General features: G+C 37.1%; 1 protein-coding gene and 1 pseudogene across 4 annotated transcripts in view; both read left to right on the top strand.

Annotated features, from left to right (window-relative positions):
• The window catches only part of PAIP1 (poly(A) binding protein interacting protein 1), a 42455-nt gene extending 24988 nt beyond the window's left edge, over positions 1 to 17467 (top strand). For all 4 annotated transcript variants that reach the window (XM_067730646.1, XM_067730645.1, XM_067730643.1 and 1 more), the window contains exons 4-11: positions 349 to 461; positions 4257 to 4368; positions 6000 to 6125; positions 7267 to 7373; positions 10248 to 10365; positions 11122 to 11176; positions 15547 to 15640; positions 17099 to 17467. In XM_067730646.1, the coding sequence (XP_067586747.1) occupies positions 349 to 461; positions 4257 to 4368; positions 6000 to 6125; positions 7267 to 7373; positions 10248 to 10365; positions 11122 to 11176; positions 15547 to 15640; positions 17099 to 17192 (819 nt within the window). In that variant the 3' untranslated portion in view covers positions 17193 to 17467. The remainder of the gene's footprint in view (positions 1 to 348; positions 462 to 4256; positions 4369 to 5999; positions 6126 to 7266; positions 7374 to 10247; positions 10366 to 11121; positions 11177 to 15546; positions 15641 to 17098) is intronic.
• On the top strand, positions 7750 to 10241 carry LOC137220553 (phosphoglycerate mutase 1-like; annotated as a pseudogene).
• Positions 17468 to 17736: the final 269 nt, after the last annotated feature.

The following is a 17736-nucleotide window of genomic DNA, read 5'->3' as shown; positions in this document are numbered from 1 at the left end:
TTGGCAAATATACTTCATAATTGGCACTATGCAACTGGGTACATGTACATATTTTGTGCAAAAATTAGTTGGTGTAAAGAGAGATTTATCTCTTTGCTTTCTGCTAACCTCGGGTAAATGGTGGGGAGAGCTTACCTTAATGTTTTTCTTTGTACTTATTCTGGTTCTTGGTGTAAGGTTGGGAGGGAGAGTTAATATCCTTATGCCTAACAATTACAAATGACTTGTACATTTTTCTGTACAGTTTTGGGGGCAGGAATGTTTTTCCTCTTTAGAATATTGCTGTTAAGTGTTTGCATTAATAACTTGATGTGTCTGTGTCATATAAAACTTTTTTCTTTTTGAAAGGCCACATCTATCCCAAATTTCTCTTACATGGGAGCTCGCCTCTGTAATTACCTGTCCCATCATCTGACAATTAGCCCACAGAGTGGCAACTTCCGCCAATTGCTACTTCAAAGGTTAGTGTGTATATATGAAATTAAAGGAAAACTACTTCTAAATGTACTAGAATTTGACCATTCTTCTTTGCTAAAGACTGTTCTTTATAGAAAGTTGCAGGGGAGAATAGGGCAGCCATTCTTTTTTTTTTTCTTTCTTTTTAAAATTTATTTATTTATTTATTTTTGGCTGCATTGGGTCTTCGTTGCTGTGCAGGAGCTTTCTCTAGTTGCAGTGAGCAGGGGCTACTCTTCGTTGTGGTGAGTGGGCTTCTCATTGCAGTGGCTTCTCTTGTTGTGGAGCACAGGCTCTAGGCACGCAGGCTTCAGTAGTTGCAGCTCGTGGGCTCAGTAGTTGTGGCTCGCGGGCTCTAGAGCACAGGCTCAGTAGTTGTGGTGCACAGGCTTAGTTGCTCCGTGACATGTGGGATCTTCCTGGACCAGGGCTCAAACCCGTGTACCCTGCATTGGCAGGTGGATTCTTGACCACTGCGCCACCAGGGAAACCTGGCAGGTGGATTCTTAACTGCTGCGCCACCAGGGAAGTCCAAGGGCAGACCATTCTTACTTGTATAGTATTAAGTTTATAGTCATGTATATGCCTTTTTCTTATGATGGTCTCTGCCTTTGGTTTTGTGCCTAGAAAGGTCTTTTCCTTTTCCAAGATCTTAAAAATGGTCACTTTACATATTTTTTAGTACTTTTGGCTTGAGTAAGGATCTAATTTCATTTATTGCCACATGTTTAACCAATTTTTCCCATACCACTTTTTTGAATGATCCATTCCTTATTAGAACTGCTGCCTTTATCACACTACATCCTTATATTTGCATTGATTCTGGACTTTCATTCTATTCCATTCATTACTTGTTCTCTTCCTGTTTTATTACCAGGCTATTAAAAAACTCTCATTTTTTCACACTAGTCTAGTTAGTTCCCCATTCGTTTGTGTGTCTGTGTGTGTGTGTGTGTGTGTGTAGTCTTCTTTGCTATTCTTGCATGCTTATTTTCTCTGAACTTTAGAATCAGCATGTGAAATTACACAAATGTTGTTACTTATTTATGTTTTGGGATGACATTGAATTAATGAGCTAATGTAGGGAAATGAATTTTCTTATAATCTGAGTTGTTTTATTCAATAACAAGGTTGTCTTTGAGTTTATTAGAGATTGCCTGTTAGTTCTTTAAAGATACTTTTAATGGTTGCAAAGTATTCCATCGTGTGGTTAAACTGCACTGGAACAGAGTAAAGACTCCAAAAGTACACTCCAGAGACACTTGAAAATTAAGCTTTTAACGAAGGTGACACTTCAGATACATAAGTAAAAGACAAATTGTGCTGCTGACATAACTGGCTAGTCATTTGGGAAGAAAAAAAACAAAGATGGGTTCCTGTCTCATTCTTTACACCAAAATATATTTCAGATATAAAACTGAAACAGTAAATACTAGGGGAAAAAATGACAAACAAAAATATTAGGTTGGTAAAGCCATTTTAAGCAAGACATGATACCTACAGGCCCTAAAACAAGAGATTAAACTTAATTTCATATAGATTATAATATTGGAGGGGTCATAAATTTATAAGAAGTGAAGTAAAAATAGGGACATTTGTAACAACATGGCAGTGAGCTCATTTATTTAATATGAAAAGAGGGGCCTCTTAGGAATGAATAAGAAAAAGGCCAGAAATATTTCTATTTTTAATAGAAGTATTTGGAATGACTCTGGATAGGTGCAGTTTGGAAAAATATAAATGACAAAGTTACAGAAATATCCAACCTTACCTAATCATTAAAGTACAAATTATAGCTTTTGGAAAGATGTGAAAGTTGGCACTTTGAGGAGGTAGGATGGTAGAAAGGCTTGCTTATCTTCCCTTGTGCTACTCACCCCTGGCTCTGCCTTGGAGTTACCTAGAGACTTAAAATGGAGCTAAGCCCCCAGTCTTGGAAATTCTGATATAATTAGACTGAAGGAGAGTGTGGGCATGGTTTATAAATCTCCCCAAGTGATTCTACTATGCAGTCATGGTTGAGAATCACTCTTCTGGCTCTTTTGACTCTGTATCCCCTGTGTGTGCTTCTCTAGTACTAGGATACTGTCAAAGCTATCAACATGGACGAACACTAATCATATAACAAGTGAAAAGATCATAATTCTGTTAACTTAAAAATGTAGAATACTTTGAAACAGATAGAAGTTACCTTCAGTAACTTCAGTTACCTTCAGTTACCTTCAGTAACTTCAGTAACCTTCAGCAGTTATTTCTGGGCTGCAGTGTCTTTATCCTTTATATTTTTCTGTTTTAACCTTTTTGAAATAGCCATGTATTAATTTTATAATTGAAAGTCTTTAGCTTAAAGTTTTAGAGTCTTTCCTCTCACCTAGATAATCAACCATGTACAAGGGTAGGGATTTGCATTTGTACGTACATTAACATATATTAATATATAATCTAATAGTAATGGCGTTGATAAAACAAAAAGGTCATTTCATCGAAGCTCTTACCTGAAAAGTCATAAAAGGAAAGAGAAAGGAAAGCAGCCAACAAGGTGCTTGGATAACTGAATTGGCATTAATTAACTGATCCTTTCCATTATTAACCAGTGTTCTATTTATAGATATCCCAACTTTTTTTCTGATGAGGAATTAATATGTATGAGAAGATGACCAATATCTTTCCATGTCTGACTCAAACAGCAGATGTTGCTCATTTAATATAGCTTGTAAGCATTGGCACAATAAGCTAAGCTGGGTTTATGATTGATACATAAACTGAACCAAGGTAAATTCTTGGACAAGAAATGACTTTTTAGGTTCTTTTTGAAAATTTTTTTAAATTGGTACCTCAGGTATGAAAGCCATTAAGCCTTCATAAGCTGCTCCCTTGGTCTTTAAAAGGAGAACTATCAAAATCATTTTTATAAAACGCATGACTTTTCTAGAATGTTCTTACACCTTATCAATAAAAATAAAAAAATCTTAACACCAAAATGGTGAACATTAAAAGTAAATTTTAAAAATCCGTTTTAGTAACAGCTGACACCATAATTCATTGGTATAGACAATGACAGGCTTATTGTGATTATTTTAGATAATAAGAGCTATGTAAGCTCTAAGGTGAATGCACCAAGTCAGGGAGAAATCAAACAAGGGAAAATAAATTGACTCCTTTAGTCTCTATTAGAAACAAAGACCCAGACAAAGACCAGATTAATTGCCTTCTATGTTTCTGTGTGGTTTCAATTGGGGACTTCCTCCTCTTACTTCACTTCTCTGATTCGTATAATAGAAATTCTAAGAATAATGGGCTTAATAAGAATTCATTTTCAGCTTAGTTGGACGTCACCTGTATTTATATATCTTTTTTAAAGCTCTGTTCAAAGTTCGTATTTCAGCAAGAGCAGAATATTTTAGGGATACTTCGCATAAAAACAGTGCTTTCTTAAAAAGCCTATGAGACAATAAATAAGGTGAGGCAGTGAGGGTTTTTGTTTTGTTTTTTAGTGCCAATATACAACGAACCTCATGAAATCTATGTAGCTGTAACTTGTTACAGTTTGTTCTAGTAATAGGTTTATTTTCAACTATTCTTATCAGTTTCTTAAAACTAGGAATCTTTGTATGAAAAGATAGTACATATTCTGATCGCTACAATAGACAGGAACACTTTTTATTACAGAAAATCAGAGTGTTGGTGCATTGTACTTGCCTCTGTATTGCTTGTGAACAACCAAACTGACAAATGGTCATCTTGTTTGACTATTTAAAAAACAAAGCAATGTGAGATTACAAAAGGTATGTCTTTATTAGATGTCGGACTGAATATGAAGTTAAAGATCAAGCTGCAAAAGGGGACGAAGTGACTCGAAAACGATTCCATGCATTTGTACTCTTTCTGGGAGAACTTTATCTTAACCTGGAGGTGAGGAGAAATTTTTCTTTTTAGTACTGACAAAGCCTGAGAATATAAATTGATCTCAATAAGGAATTTGTGTTTACTCTTTTATAACATTAAGAGTGAAATGGGAGATAAAGAAAATAGTCTCAGTACCTACTCATGGTAGTATCTGTCCTCAAATGGAACATATGTACCATTTTGTCTTCCTGTTCATGGGCAGTGTTGGGAGATAGTTACTAAGCTATGTACTTTTGGAAAGCCATGGTTTACATGTGATTTCAAGCTTTTGGAATACAGATAGTCACACCTTTTTGAATCCTTGTATCATAAATATTAGCACATTTAGTATGTTGACTTTCAGATGGTGACCCAAAAGCAACTTGCCTTGCAGAGCATAAAACTTTGAAGAGGGGAGAGACTAGAGTTTCTGTGTTTTTTGGGTTTTTTTTTTCACCTAATTCACCTACAGTAGTTCTTTTTGGTCCTATTTTATATATTAATCTTCTATATAGAATGTATTTGTACAAAGTCTACAGCTAAATTGGTGGCATACTTGAGTATATGCTTGTTGGGAGGCAACATTAAGTGCTGAATATTACTTTGTAATGGATTTGCTTGATTTTTTTTTTTTTTTAACTAGTTAGTCCCAGATATCGGTATACCTTCTTAAACTCTGATTTGAGGACTTAGTATTGTAAATACCACTGAAAAGACACACGAATCCACCGTCAAATGTACATCTCAGTCAGTGCATCTAAAAGGTCTTTGTGCAATCTCGTGCCTAATTTACTATCCCTTTTTACCACAGATAACCTTAATTTTTAAAAAACTCTCATGCCGTAATCTTTCTCAGTTTATTTTTGTATAAGCCAAATAAGAACACCAATATAAAATGTACCTTAAATGAATTGTCACTTCAAGAACGCAGTTGAACTTCCTATGTAGAAGTCATGATATGTGTGGTGGGAGTTATAAAGATAAGGCATGGCTCCTGAACCTACAGTTCTTCAAGCCAGAGAGCTGAGATACATGTTGTATTCTGATGCAAGTTAGAGTATTTTTAAATAGTATAAAAAGCAGAAAAAAGCTCTGTGTTCCCAAAAAGGTGTTAATAGGCTAGAGACTGCTTTATGAAGTGGTAATATTAAAGGAGGCTTAAATTATCCTGACCATATATTTTTTTATATATATATAAATTTATTTATTTATTTTTGGCTGTGTTGGGTCTTTGTTGCTGTGCGCGGGCTTTCTCTAGTTGTGGCGAGCGGGGACTACTCTTCGTTGCAGTGCGCGGGCTTCTCATTGTCATGGCTTCTCTTGTTGCAGAGCACAGGCTCTAGGCGTGTGGGCTTCGGTAGCTGTGGTACGTGGGCTCAGTAGTTGTGGCTCGCGGGCTCTAGAGCGCAGGCTCAGTAGTTGTGGAGCACGAGCTTAGTTGCTCCGCGGCATGTGGGACCTTCCCCAGCCAGGGCTCGAACCTGTGTCCCTTGCATTGGCAGGCAGATTCTTAACCACTGCACCACCAGGGAAGACCCTGACCATATGTTTTGTATTGTTTAACTTAAACCACTTATTTTGCCAGCACTTTGTTAGACCATTTGTATATCTGTGTTATATTTTGGCATAGTTGCTTTTCATTTTCTTCTCCCCAAAAGATCAAAGGAACAAATGGGCAGGTTACAAGGGCAGACATTCTTCAGGTCGGTCTTCGGGAGTTGCTGAATGCCCTCTTTTCTAATCCTATGGACGACAACTTAATTTGTGCAGTAAAATTACTGAAGGTAGGTTTTACGTATTTTTTTCTTAAAATGTAACTGTTTCATCCCTTTAGTGTATAATTTAGAGGAAGGAAAGTACATATAATGCACAAATAGATCCAAGAGTTAGTTATTTAAGTTAAATATTGACATTTTACTTTACTCTCAAATTTAATATTGGGAAGGCAATATATACTTAGTGTTTAATATAAGAAATTTAAAAGTGAAAAATGGAAGTCCTTCACTCCGCTCCATACGTAAAGTCCCTTTCTTTCCCTTCCTCTATCTGCATGTGTGCTCTCGTAAGATCTTACTCTGATGTGGCTGGCTTTTTCGCCACCAAATGAAGGTCTTGGATTTTTGCATGGCTCTTTCCTCAGTAGCTTCCCAGTGTTCCATTGTATGCATGCACATTGTTTATGCATTCCATCCTTGAGCAGTTATTTTCAGTTTAGCCACTGTAGCACTGTCAGTAATATATGCAGTTGTTTATGTAACTTAAATTCTTACCCATAGATTTGGTGGCTCAGTGAGCATGTATACCTTAATTAGATAAGTAATGCCAAATTTCCCTTCCAAATGCTGAACCAGAGTGTGTTCCCACCAACAGTGAATGAGTATACCTCTTTTCCCATATCCTTATCAGTGATGGAGAGAATCAATCCTAGGTTTTATTTTGTCATCGTGATGAGTAAAAACAAAAAGCTCATTTTAATTTGCATTTCTGTGACTAAAATCACTAGTGAATTAAAGCTTTTTTTTGTTTGTAAGCCATTTTTTTAGTTTCTGTGAATTACCTGCTTATATCCTTAACTCATTTTTTCCTGATTGTGTTTTTTAAATTCTGAGTTTCTACACTTGTTGGATGTTGCATATTTCAAAAAGTGATATGTTGATTAAAATTTTATAGCCTTGGTCATATAGCAAACATGCCATACAGTCATTGGCATATAAAGCCTATGATTAAACTTCTGCTATAGTTCATTCCTTTTCCCTGTCAAGAAAAAGTATAGCGATTCCTGAATATTAGATGGTAGAAAATAATTAGGAATATTTAACTTGCTAAATTCATCTTATTTAAAGAATGCTTGAACTACTACTAATATCTTTTTAGAATTTCTGTACTTTATTGAATTCTTTATTTGACTGATACTTGCTTTTTTAGTTGACAGGGTCAGTTTTAGAAGATGCCTGGAAGGAAAAAGGAAAGACTGATATGGAAGAAGTTATTCAGAGAATTGAAAATGTTGTCCTAGACGCAAATTGCAGCAGGTAGGAAAAGAAGTAATATAGACAGCCAGTAGATCTCAATTCCTTGCTTTTTATTTGGGGTTGTTTTTAATCTGTTGTGCTTCATCAGAATACTCTTTATAGATCTACAGAAATTTTTTTTTACCTATGGCTTCTGCTCACCTAACCACTTTTCTTCAATTATGCTTATGAATGGAAGAAGTTAAGATATTCCTGGGGGAATATGAGTCCATTAAAAATAAAATGATTAATACTTTTAAGCTCAATAAATATTTGGGTAAAGTACTACTGTAAGTCCAGTTGGAGGTATAAAAGTGTTAGCAGGATCGCACTGCCTTTAAGAACCATATATAGCCACAGTTACATGGAATAAATTTCAAGCCTGTCTTAAAAAAAAAAAGACAGCAGGAGCCAGGCAGTGGGCTGCGAGCATGTAGACTTCACCTCAGTGCGTAAGAGAGCACGTCAGACCCTCTGGACAGTGCTGGGTGCCGTTGACCAAATGTGGCTCTCAGAGGCGAGGACAGGCTCCTCAGTGGGCGGCAGTGAGGGCTCTGGCCTCAGTAAAGCAGAAACCACTGCCAAGCGCAGCGAGGCCCAGTGAAGATCTGAAGGCGCTCCTCTGAAGTCCCACTACCTCCAGTGGAGCCCAGTCATCCCTTCCACAGCAGCATCAGTGAGGATCGAAGGCATGGAGACCTCACTGCAGGTTAGCTACCCTCCCGTGAGAGTCTGAAGGATACTATTACCAGAGCTCTGCCCTTTTGGAAGGAAGAAATAGTTTCCCAGATCAAGAAGGGGAAACGGGTATTGGCTGTAGCCCACGGCACCCGCCTCCAGGGGCATTGTCAAGCAGAGAGGGTCTCCGAAGAGCTTATCGTGGAGCTGAGCCTGCTGACCGTGAATTGGACAAGAACATGAAGCCCATCACGCCTGTGCAGTTCCTGGGGGATGAGGAGACTGTGTGTAAAGCCATGGACGCTGTGGCTGCCCAGGGCAAGGCCAAGAAGGGAGGGTGAGCAGCAGACAAACTACTCCCAAGGACACCCTCCCTGCCCATCCCATTCCTCTGCACTTCTCCCCTACACATATCAAACTGACCGCATCTGTAAGTTGTAGATCCAGATGGGGACCAGTGGCTCCCAATTTCATATTAGCCATTTTTTTCTCTTGGACCCACTCCCTTCATGCAGTCTAGTCAGAATGCACCTCTGGGGCAGGGTTGTCAGTCCAAGCAAGGGAAGATTTGTCCAAGAGGGTGGACAGGAAGTAATTCGGGGGCGGGGGGTTGCTAATGCTTTGTCTATTACTAAGGATCTGCTTGAGTAAGGGTTGGGGGAACCATGTTAGGCGTGACCAATGAGGGAAAACAAGAGAGCCTATTTATGTTCCCAGGGGCCAGTCCTGTATTATTCTGTAGTCAGGTGACTGGGTGGCTGTAGTCATTCCAGTGGAGAATGAATGTAATATGCGTGGCGATTGAAACAAATATTTCCTCCCTGCCTGCAGAAGATTGGGATCAATCCTGGATGTTTATGTGTTGTATTTACTTTTACAAAAAAGTATATAATTTTTTTTTAATTTTTAATTTTTTTAACATCTTTATTGGAGTATAATTGCTTTACAATGTTGTGTTAGTTTCTGCTGTGTTACAAAGTGAGTCAGCTATACGTGTACATATACCCCCATAACCCCTCCCTCTTGTGTCTCCCTCCCACCCTCCCTATCCCACCCCTCTAGGTGGTCACAAAGCACCGAGCTGATCTCCCTGTGCTATGCAGCTGCTTCCCACTAGCTATCTGTTTTACATTTGGTAGTGTATATATATCAATGCTACTCTCTCACTTTGTCCCAGCTTACCCTTCCCCCTCCCCGGGTCCTCAAGTCCATTCTCTACATCTGCGTCTTTATTCCTGTCCTGCCCCTACGTTCATCAGAACTTTTTTTTTTTAGATTCCACATATATGTGTTAGCATATGGTATTTGTCTTTCTCTTTCTGACTTACTTCACTCTGTATGACAGACTCTAGGTCCATCGCCCCACTACAAATAACTCAATTTCGTTTCTTTTTACGTCTGAGTAATATTCCATTGTATATATGTGCCACATCTTCTTTATCCATTCGTCTGTGGACACTTAGGCTGCTTCCATGTCCTGGCTGTTGTAAATGGTGCTGCAATGAACATTGTGGTACATGTCTCTTTTTGAATTATGGTTTTCTCAGGGTATATGCCTAGTAGTGGGATTGCTGGGTCATATGGTAATTCTATTTTTAGTTTTTTAAGGAACCTCCATACTGTTCTCCATAGTGGCTGTATCAATTTACATTCCCACCAACAGTGCAGGAGGGTTTCTTTTTCTCCACACCCTCTCCAGCACTTATTGTTTGTAGATTTTAAAATTATATAATTAAAAAAAAAACCTTCTGGGGTTTCTGATGACTGTTGAAATATTCCCACGTGTGGTCATCAGAAAATGAGCCATTCCTTACACCAACATGGGATAAGCTCCTTGATTTCCAAGGTGTAGGAGTTCATCCTCTCACGTGTTAGAATCCCTCCGCTGCCTTATTACTTTGTGGTAGTGAAATGCCTCTTGATCACGTCCAAGTGTGTCTTTCACTGTGCCAGATTTCTGAATCATGTTCCAGTTGCTTGGCCTGCCACTTGGGCCCAGTACGCATTTGAGCATAACTGTACTAGATCCTTTTTTCCAGATCAGTATAGTAAAGGAGTGATGTGCATTTTTTTTAAAAGATAAATTTGTGTTATTAAAGGAAATGTCTAGAATATCAAAGCATGTTAAATTTTTGAAACAACGTTTTAGGCATCTGTGATATATTAGAGCACAATGACACTTGCTCGTTTTAACTCATTTTCAACTTTTGTCTGCAGAGATGTAAAACAGATGCTCTTGAAGCTTGTAGAACTCCGGTCAAGTAACTGGGGTAGAGTCCATGCAACTTCAACATACAGGGAAGCAACACCTGAAAATGATCCTAATTATTTTATGGTATGCCAGTGTTTGCATTTTAAATTTGGTTATTGCTTGAATTCAATTTTGGCAATTTGTAGATAAGTTACATAAACTTATCTCAGAATTTAATACCTAATAACTCTTTTCACTGGCTTAGAGTCACATGGCAGCCATGGAAGGAATCCTCAGTGAAAGGGTAGACTAGACAAAGAGCCATTCAATGGCAAGGGAAATGAATAAGGTTTGACTTGGACTTGGGTGAGTGTAGGGATTCCTCAAAGCAGTTTTTCCAGAGAATTCATGATCAAAGGCCTGCATTTCAAACTTTTACTTGGCATTTTGTAGTAAAGTAAATTAAGAAAGCGAAAATGATTACCAGGCCAGTGATGCCCTGAAGCTCTCGACAGGATCAAACAGAAAGAAACTATGGAGGAATGCTCTTACAATCCAGTCTTGGAAATACTTAAAGAAAAAAATGGTTGCAGGGGGTGGGAACCACAACTAAAAATCAGCTGACACTAAATCACAGTGCACGACGACGCACCAAGTCACCAAGGGTGTGACAGGCGGCAGACGGTGGGGTTAGACCCACAAGAACTTGAGATAATAGAATAGTAATCTGAAGACCATAGACTTTCCCAGTGAAATGAAAATGGCTGCTAGGAATTTAGTTTTTTGCTTGTTTTTGTATTATCAGGTACAGATGAATGAAATCAGCCATGCTCAATTAATGTGCTTTAAAAAAGCAATTCTGAAATGATAACATGTTTTAATCGCTCTGATTCCTCCTAGAATGAGCCAACATTTTATACATCTGATGGTGTTCCTTTCACTGCCGCTGATCCAGGTATGTTGTCTCAGTCATTTTCCGACCATTTTTTGGTAAGATAGTAAATTACAGAAAACCATACCCTCACTGGCACAAAGTTGTAGCATTTTGAAGAGTTCACATCGTTCTAAAATATAGGGTAAAGGTTTGTCTCACTAGAATATTCTTAGAGTTACCACTTGGAACCATTTCACATCGAACATTTGATTCAGTATATAGTGTCTTGTCACCCTAACAGTGAAGGATTGGAAGAATCCCTCAATTAAATGCAAGCATTTTTATTTTATATTTCCTCTAATATTTTGTTTTTATACTCTAAACTTTCAGGTAGTTAAAGCGGAAGGGGTAGTTATACTATATAGTTCACTATATAGTCAGCAGCTTTCATTGGTACGGGTTAATACTTGCAGATACTAAAAATTGTGAATCTTATTAATATTTGGTGGGTCAGTTAATTAAAATCTAAATCTCTGCACACTTCCCTTCCCAGAAAAGAGCCGTTTTATAGAATGAGTGCTTTAATTGTGATCAACAGAACTGCACTGTGAGCAAGAGAACATTTCCCCACTTTGAACAAACTTACAACCAGCTTATCAGAATTTTCCCATTTGTTTCCTCTGGATAGCAGGCACTGACTGTCCTGTGCCTCTAGCACAAAGGGGTAGAAAGAAGAAGCACTTAACTTCTCAATTTTAAATTATGAAATATTCAAAAATATTAAAACCACACACAAAAAAGGGCATATTGATTCACTGTCAAGATTGAACCAATTTCACTTATCAATATATACTTTGGGTCTTTTCAAAGAAATAAAACCCTTTATAGATAGTAATAACCATTCTCTGTTTCTATAATTGATACCTCACCTTCAAGTCCAGTCCTTCCATAACTTCCCCCCACAGAGGTAATTACCGTCCTGACATTGGTGTCCCTGTGCTGTCTTTTTACTTCATGTATGGCTGTAAATGATAGGTGTTGCCATACACAGCAGTATTGACCTAAATGGTGCCTTATTGTGCACATCTTTTTTGCAACTTATTTTTTATTCAGTATTTTTGGTGTTCATGTTGATTGATATATATATAGGTTTAGTTCATTCATTTTAAATGCCAAATAATAACCTACTCAGAGTAAACCACAGTTTATGGATCCCCTCCCACTTGTGGATGGTTGGTTGGTTCACACTCGTTACTACCCACAGTGCTGCGCAAACATCTTTAAGAATCTTTGTGCACATGCAGGAACTTCTTTAGGGTAACAAAGTAGAATTGTTACATTATAGGCTATATGCATCTTCAACTTCACTAAATGTTGCTAAACTGCTTTCCATCATGATTATACCACTTAATATTCCCACCAGCAACATGTGAAAGTTCCTATTTCCCATTGTTGGCAACACTTATTGATACCAGACCTATTTTTTTGTCAGTCTGTTTGTATGAAATTGTAAACTTTTATTTCCCTACTAGTGGTAGTGAATTTCTTTTCATGTTTCTATTGACCTCTTGATTTCTTTGTTTGAGAATCACCTGTTTGTGTCCTTTGCCTGTATTTCTGTTGGATCATTTGTCTTTCTCACTGATTTGTAATTACTTACATGGCCTGGAAAGTGATCCTTAGTTTCTCCTAGTATGTGCTGTCTTTCCATTTCATGTGTTGTCACTTAGAAGCTTTGAGTGTTAAAGTCTTGTTTGTGCTCTCTGTGACTTAGTTTCCTTACTATGATCAAATTCCATTGTCTTCTAAACCTTGTTGCTTTTTATATTTAGGTGATTAATCCATCTGGCTAGTTTTTATATGTGGTAAATGGTAGGACTTAAATATTCTATAGTTACTCATCTCAGCAACAGGTCATCCTTCCTCTCTTGGACAAAACGTTCCTCTGTGTACCATGTAACTCCCTGTAGATTTGTGTCTTATTCCTGTGTCCATGAATGTGGATCTTTCTTCTTGTTTGTCTTGACACCAATACTGCATTCTTAATTATTCTTACCTACTGTAAATCTTGCTATGTCTGGTGAGACAAATTTCCCTTCGTCCCTTATTCTTTGAGGCTACCTTGATTCATTTTGGTTCTTCGATCTTCATCTTTGTCCAATCTGTTTTTCCTACTTATTTCTAGTGGCTGTTTTATTTATAGAAATTCAATTTGGTTTTCAAACTGAATTTTGTTTCTGCATTTTGTTCAAAGTATCTTGATCTTAAAGTTTTGAGTCCTTTTTTTCTCATCATTCTAAACATGCTTATTTTTGCTTCATATTTTTGTTTTCTTTTAATTCTAACCCTGTTATTTCTAATTGTCATATACAAAATGCTTTATGTTGTGTTCTTGTTTTGCAGTCTCATATTTAACTGTCTTTCTTAAACTTTTTTTGTGGAAGTGATTTCAAACTTACAGTAAAGTTATAAAAGTAAAAACTGTGCAAAGAACATCCATCTACCTTTTACTCAGATGTACCTTCAACAGTTTACTCCATTTATTATTTGTTCTCTCCACACTCACTTTTTTTTTCTAAATCATTTGAAGTTAAGTTGCATATACTATGGCCCTTCATGACAGCTCCAGCGTTTTAACCGCCTGTTTGTTTTTGTTTATGAAAACTTGTGGCTTGGATTGTAGGAACATCTCTCCAAAGGGGGGTTTATATTTGCTTGTGCCAGGAGCCACAGCGGTAATACTGGCTTGGAACAAGTTTCTATTTTCTTGTCGTAGGGATTCTTTATGTGGATAATAGAAATTTGAAGTGCAGGCCCATTGTTAAAAATTCTCTGGGGAACCAGTTTCTTCAGAGTACTTCTGTCCTCACTCCAAACCCAGGCAGAGACAAGCAAGCTTCTTTGCCATCTCCCTTTGCCACCGAGGTGTTTTTTGTTTTTCCTTGGTTCACCTTTTGCTTGCAATACCAGTTCTTTGAATGTTCAGCCTTTGTGTTGGTGGGATGGACTTGGGGCATGAATTCCATCTCTCTGTTTCACATGGACTCAAGGCCTTGCTTTCTGACCTTCTGTGGGTTTTAAAATCGAAACCCTTTGTTCATAATACCACCTGGTCTATCAGCCTCCCAGCTGCAGTAGTTATGTATGGCTTTCAGTTCCCTTCTCGTTTCTGTCATCTGGTGACTTGATTGTGTGTGTGTGTGTGTGAACTCATTCGTACATTTAAAAGAATGTTTTATCTGTTGCCTTAAGTATTTGTTGCAGGAAGGTTTTATAGTTAAAATTGTCTCCAAATTGCCAAGATTGGGTATCAAAATATCACTAACCCTTTAAGCTAGAATTAGAGTTTTATAGAGACTGACAATCTTGGAAAAACATGGTCTCTATCGAGTTAAATGTAATTACATCATCCTCTCAAAATTTGAGGTAGCTGTTGTTCATAAGAAACTAATTGTAAGATAACTAGTTTTAATATACACTGACCAATTTTATTATTCAGAGGTAAGGACTTCATACACACATGCTAATCTTAAAAGATACTCGGTAACTCTGCTTAAGACAGTTGGCAGATGGAGAGCTATAATATCACCTGTTATTGCCTTAGAAGAGCCCAACCAAGGGAAAGTTAGTATAGCTGAAACATTTATCAGGTATCTACGTTCCAGCTGTCTCTAAGGAGAGGGAAGAAAAGAAAATCTCCTATGCTCAGAACATTTGCTAGGTTAGCCTCCTCTGATTGAGAAACTTCAAGCAATGATGGCTCTTACCTGCCAGCCAGGTAGCTCACTTTACCTCCTTGGGAAGGAGTAATGGGGGAGCCAGAAACTAGGAGGTTTGATTGAAATCCCTCCTTGTGGAAGGAAAAACAGTAGTATGGAAGAAACATGTTCTTCCCCAACAAGTTAGGACAATATCTTGTCTGATGGAAAGAAGCAGCAGAGAATGTAAACAGCATGCACACTGGGTGTGAAATGTACTCTGTTATGTTCATAGTGGCTTTGATTTCCATCTTATATTTAGAGGAATATTAAATATACATTTGACCCCTGAACAACACAGGTTTGAACTGCACAGGTCTGTTTATATGTGGATTTTTTCTCTAAATATGTGCTACAGTACTTACACAGGGTTGGTTGAATCGCGAATACAAAGGAAACGTGTGTAAGGAGGGCGGGCTAAGTTATATGTGGATTTTCGATTGTGTGGAGGGTCAGTGACCCTAAAGGGCCAACTGTATAATTTATGAGCGTATTTTGGGGGCGGGGAGAGATAAAGCAAGCCAATTAGAATATAAGTTTTGTAAAAGATATTCTTAAATATGTAGTTGGAACCTTGCTGTTATTTAAATGTATCTGCTTAAATGAAAAGCCATAATATTAAAAACATTTTTAGGGATAACTGGCCATTTCATATGAATATTTTTCAGCATTAAAATTTTTTATTTTTTGTAGATTACCAAGAGAAATATCAAGAGTTACTTGAAAGAGAAGACTTTTTTCCAGATTATGAAGAAAATGGAACAGATTTATCAGGGGCTGGTGATCCGTAAGTTCTGTTTAGCTGCTTTCTTTTTTGGGGTTTTTTGGGTTGTTTCTTGGGTTTTTTTATTGGTGGGGGGGTTGTTTTGCTTTGTTTGGCCATGCCGCGTGGCTTGCCAGCATGATCTTAGTTCCCCAACCAGGGCTTGAACCCGGCCCCCCTGCAGTGGAAGTGTGGAGTCCTAACCACTGGACTGCCAGGGAATTCTCATCTTTAGCCGCTTTCTTTGTGAAATTTCTGTGGCCACAGTTTGTAGATGGAGTTTAGACTAGAAAAGATGATGAAAGAATGTGCATTTTGATTTAATGGTGTTATAGTGGTATATATGTAGTAGTTATTTACCAAAAATTTTCAGAAAATCATATTAGAGAAAACACTATGGTTCTGAAAATTAAATATAGTTAAGGTGGAAAAACTATTAATGTAGCATATTCAAACAATTAGTTTTTATAAAATAAATACTATTATTATACCTAAGACTTTAAATAAGTAACTAATGCTGTAAGATCTTAGGTAAGTTCTGTGCCTGTTTCTCCATCTATTAAATAGGAATAGTAGACCCCTCCTTGAGTTTTTTTGAGAACTAAATGAGATACATAAATACTGAGACAGCCCCCTGGCACATAGTAAAAGGCTCAAAGCTTAGCTGTTAAACGATTAAAATTAAAACATAGATAATTATATAAAAATGTTTGGACTGATAGACATATATAAATTATAGTCCTGTTCTCATCTCTCAATCTTCATCTGCCATTCTTTGTAATAAAATAAACTTTTACTGTATTACTCATTTATCGTTAGACCGTACTGCATTTTGTATATGGAAGGACCAAGAACTTACGAGGTTTAGTTCCAGTTCTGTTAACAATTCATGTGAATTTGGACATGCTACTTGGATTCTCCTCTTCATAAGTGGAGGGTGGAAATAAATTAAGTCTGTGGCTTCAGTTTTTCTTATCCCATCTCATGTGTTGTAGGTTTAAAAAAAAAAATGAACCACCTTTATTCTGTCTCTAAGTAGTAACATTTTAATTATAAGTCAGTGTAAGATTTTCTAATGTTAACATACTTTTATGTACTAGTTTAATAGAAAAAAATACAGGGATGTGCTTCCAAGCACAATTAGGAAGGTTCAGCCCTGCCGAGAGTATACTACTGGAAATTAAAGTTGCCCTTGGCATTGAATTTCAGGTTATCCTCTAAAGTTTTGTTTGGTAAGCATAATATTCTCTTTGCCCTAATGAACTTGTGGCATTTCAACATATGGCCTTGTACTAGAAATGGGAGAGGAAGAAGGAGAAAGACCCATCAGCAATTGGTAGGATTGGCAAGATAGTTTTGTCACATGTTGGTAGAAAGGGTCATGGGGGGGGGTGAGGAGACACATATTTACTTTCATGGCGTAGTATCTTAGACATTTTCTGAATTAAAAAACATTAAACTTGTCATATATGCTTCTTTCAGATACTTGGATGATATTGATGATGAGATGGACCCAGAGATAGAAGAAGCTTATGAAAAGTTTTGTTTGGAATCAGAGCGTAAGCGAAAACAGTAAAATTAAATTTCAGCATATCAATTTTATAAAGCAGTTTAGGTTATGGTGATTTAGCAGAACACAGGAAAGCAAGAAAATGTGTCACACTTATACCAAATTAAGGATGTTGAGTTATGTTACTAATGTATGCAACTTTAATTTTGTTTAACACTCTCTGCCAAAATAAACTTTATTCCCTATAACTTAAAATGTGTATATATATAAAATAGTTTATTATGTACAGTTAATTCCACTGTTTTGGCTGCAATAAAATCGATTTTGAAAAAAATGAAAAATGTCGAAAGTAAATTTTGCTAGCTGGTTAGAAGCTTATCCTTTAAATTCTACTTTCCTTGAGGGAAAAATTCTTAGCCTGGAAATACATATTACTGCAAAATGTAGCATCCTTTTTTAGATATGAGTATTATAGCTTTCACTTAGTTTTACATTTAGTGTCTCAATGAATTGAGTTTCAAATATGAATCAGAATCATGAATATCTTTAGCACTGAAGTCTTAGAATATATCATTAACAACTGATTCACATATCCAGATGCTATTTGAGA

The sequence above is a fragment of the Pseudorca crassidens genome, chromosome 3 (assembly GCF_039906515.1).
Source record: "Pseudorca crassidens isolate mPseCra1 chromosome 3, mPseCra1.hap1, whole genome shotgun sequence".
Lineage (NCBI taxonomy): Eukaryota > Metazoa > Chordata > Mammalia > Artiodactyla > Delphinidae > Pseudorca > Pseudorca crassidens.
The sequence above is the reverse complement of the archived record's forward strand: the minus strand, read 5'-3'. Positions and strand labels throughout refer to the sequence as shown.